Below are 2,925 nucleotides of genomic sequence, written 5' to 3'. Positions count from 1 at the left end.
GGCATTAAGGCGCCATGTTGGCATTAAGGTGCCATGTTGGCATTAAGGCGCCATGTTGGCATTAAGGCGCCATGTTGGCATTAAGGCGCCATGTTGGCATTAAGGTGCCATGTTGGCATTAAGGCGCCATGTTGGCATTAAGGTGCCATGTTGCCGTTAAGGCATCATGTTGGTGTTAAGGCTCCATGTTGGGGCTGCTGGCTGGCAGCAGCTGTTATTACAGGATTACAGTTCATCTCATGGGATTCATCTCAACAAAAGGCAGAAACTTGCAGGTCAACATTGCAGCTGCAGGACAAAACAGAAATGGAAACAAAATGTTCTCAGGCGGCTCAGAGTGACAGGTGGAGAGAAACAATGAACATTCATGAAGCAAGGGAAAATCCTTTAATGATGGTGGGTGAAGCTGCAGCTTTCTTCTCACGCAGATGTGAAGCCAGCTTTGTTTTCATGTCAGACAAAGATATGGTGGCCTGTTGGCCTGCAGCAGCAGCATGATGCTATAAAGCCTTCCTCCTCCTCCTCCTCCTCACTAGAGACAGGACTCACCCGTCACAAAGGCAGTCTGAGGGCTCAGGCTCCAGATTTGAGCTGTGAGGTCATCATCGTAGGTGAAGGTGGCGTTTGCGGTCTGGCTCATGTTTCCCACCGTTACCGTGACAACCTGTGACCCCGCAGCTCCCTGGAAGAAGAGGCATCATAGCAGCACAACTGGTCTAACTTTAAAAGGACCAAACAGTCAGCCTTGTGGGACTCCATGTCTCACTGTGTGATGATGAGACACGGTTACGTTCTCTGTCAGATTAGATCTGAAGCTGCTGCTGCCAGTTAGACCCTGAGATCAGACACAAACCACGAAACACCGACCCGCTCCTCAAGCCGAGAAACTCCCATCGGATGCTGAGCATGCCGGCGTGAAAACTTACTGCTGGGGTTCTGCAGGTCAGCTCGGTGTCGGCTGCCTGGACGACCTCGCAGTCCTCGCCGCCGACCATTACCGTGGCGACGTGTCCGAGGCCGAAGCCGCTCACCGTCAGCAGGGTGCCACCTGGGCAGGAAGTCAGAGGCAGAATGAAGACGCTGAAGCTCCAGGTGAGCGACAGTCAGGCGCCACACACCTGCAACGCCTCCAGAGGTCGGCGAGAGCGAAGACACGATGAGCTGCTGGGTGAAGTAGAGGACGCTGTCGGCGGCGAAGCGCGCGTTGCCCAGAGACGGGAAGTTAACGGACACTGGGTAGCTTCCTGCGCTGGCTCCGCCCACTCTGCACACCTGAGAGGAAGCTGGAACACATCAAGCATCAGTTCAGTTACAGGAAACAGAATCAGAAACAAACCATTCCACATGACCCCATAGAGGTCCAAACGTCCCAAAAGGACGTTGCAGGAAGCGTTTCCTCACCTGTGACCTCTTCAACGACACACCTGGAGCTTCCCACCATGATGGAAGCATTTTCCGAGCTGAATCCCGTCCCAGTGATGGTGATCAGCGTTCCCAGTCCATTGGATCCTGGAACGATCAGGAATATTGGTCCAGGTGAAATTTTTTTCCCTAACTGACAAAGCTGCAAAGATCTTCTATTCACATTTCCGAAGAGGACCAGGAAGAGTTGGTAAAAATCTGGGAATTATAGAAATTTTCCGGGGAAAGAGTTTTCCCATCAAAGTAAACTTTGAAGCTGGATCAAAAGAAACCAAAATGGAGCTGAAGGAAGTTTGGCTGTCAGGATTTATGTGATTTTTTTACTTTTTATCTATCCAATAAAAAGTTAGTTTAGATTTTTTTTAAGTATGTTTAGGACCAGTCAGAGGTAAATCTGCTCGCTGTCCATGTTTTCCTGATCCTCCGTGTGACTCCGGAGCGCTGAGATCCCACCTGCTGCTGCAGGGACTCACCTCGAGTCGGGCTGATCCCCGTCACCACCGGCGTCTCCTCCTCCGACCAGCGGAAGCTGCAGCGTCCGGAGCAGTTGGAGGGAATGCCGTTGATGTAGACCTCCACCTGCAGAGCAGCACACCTGTTCTGAAACACTGCAGCTGGTCAAAGCAATCAGAGTTTCTAGTTTCTAGCCCTGAAGGCCCAACAGTTGAATCACAGTAGGTGAACACAAACAGGCTGAAACAGCCAGGTGAGCTCCGGGAGTACCTGCGGCTCTGTTTCCCAAACCCGGAAAAAGTCCCCGGTCAAGCCCCGGGTCAGCAGCCCTCCCTTTGTCTTCTCCTGGACCAGGAAGGTCACGTTGTTCCCGACGACCGCCGAGTCGTCAACCTGGAGGGAAATGAAGAATTCGTTCCTACTCCAGCTTTGTGTTTCAGGCAGATTTTACGTCCCAGACAGATCAGACCTTCATGAGCGGCTGGGCTCCAGGCCTGCTGAGCCAGGTGACCCTCCACTTGGGAAGCTTACAGGTGCCCAGGTCCTCCACCTTCACCTGGCCCGCCCCGGGGACACCCTGCAGGGCGAACTTCAGGTCCTCCGCGCTGACGTCCACAGGGAGGCCTGGAGGCACAGGGGAGACGCCTGGTTAGCATGGTTAGACTGGTTAGCATGATTAGACTGGTTAGCATGATTAGACTGGTTAGCATGATTAGAGTAGTTAGCATGGTTAGGGTAGTTAGCATGATTAGACTGGTTAGCATGATTAGACTGGTTAGCATGATTAGAGTAGTTAGCATGGTTAGAGTAGTTAGCATGGTTAGAGTAGTTAGCATGATTAGACTGGTTAGCATGGTTAAGAGTAGTTAGCATGGTTAAGAGTAGTTAGCATGATTAGACTGGTTAGCATGGTTAGACTGGTTAGCATGATTAGACTGGTTAGCATGATTAGAGTAGTTAGCATGGTTAGAGTAGTTAGCATGGTTAGAGTAGTTAGCATGGTTAGAGTAGTTAGCATGATTAGACTGGTTAGCATGGTTAAGAGTAGTT

General features: G+C 51.1%; 1 protein-coding gene across 1 annotated transcript in view; it reads right to left on the bottom strand.

Annotated features, from left to right (window-relative positions):
- Nucleotides 1-533: 533 nt before the first annotated feature.
- Nucleotides 534-2,925, bottom strand: part of LOC106960301 (PKHD1 like 1) — a gene marked incomplete at its 3' end in the record, with an annotated part of 33,142 nt that continues 30,750 nt past the window's right edge. Inside the window, exons 24-30 of the mRNA XM_015053333.1 lie at nt 2,345-2,499; nt 2,146-2,268; nt 1,896-2,001; nt 1,402-1,509; nt 1,119-1,283; nt 927-1,048; nt 534-682 (exon numbers count right to left, since the gene is read on the bottom strand). Of these exons, the coding sequence (XP_014908819.1) occupies nt 534-682; nt 927-1,048; nt 1,119-1,283; nt 1,402-1,509; nt 1,896-2,001; nt 2,146-2,268; nt 2,345-2,499 (928 nt within the window). The remainder of the gene's footprint in view (nt 683-926; nt 1,049-1,118; nt 1,284-1,401; nt 1,510-1,895; nt 2,002-2,145; nt 2,269-2,344; nt 2,500-2,925) is intronic.

Source organism: Poecilia latipinna, unplaced genomic scaffold, assembly GCF_001443285.1.
Source record: "Poecilia latipinna isolate Pla-1442-1.1 unplaced genomic scaffold, P_latipinna-1.0 Scaffold1176, whole genome shotgun sequence".
Lineage (NCBI taxonomy): Eukaryota > Metazoa > Chordata > Actinopteri > Cyprinodontiformes > Poeciliidae > Poecilia > Poecilia latipinna.
The sequence above is the reverse complement of the archived record's forward strand: the minus strand, read 5'-3'. Positions and strand labels throughout refer to the sequence as shown.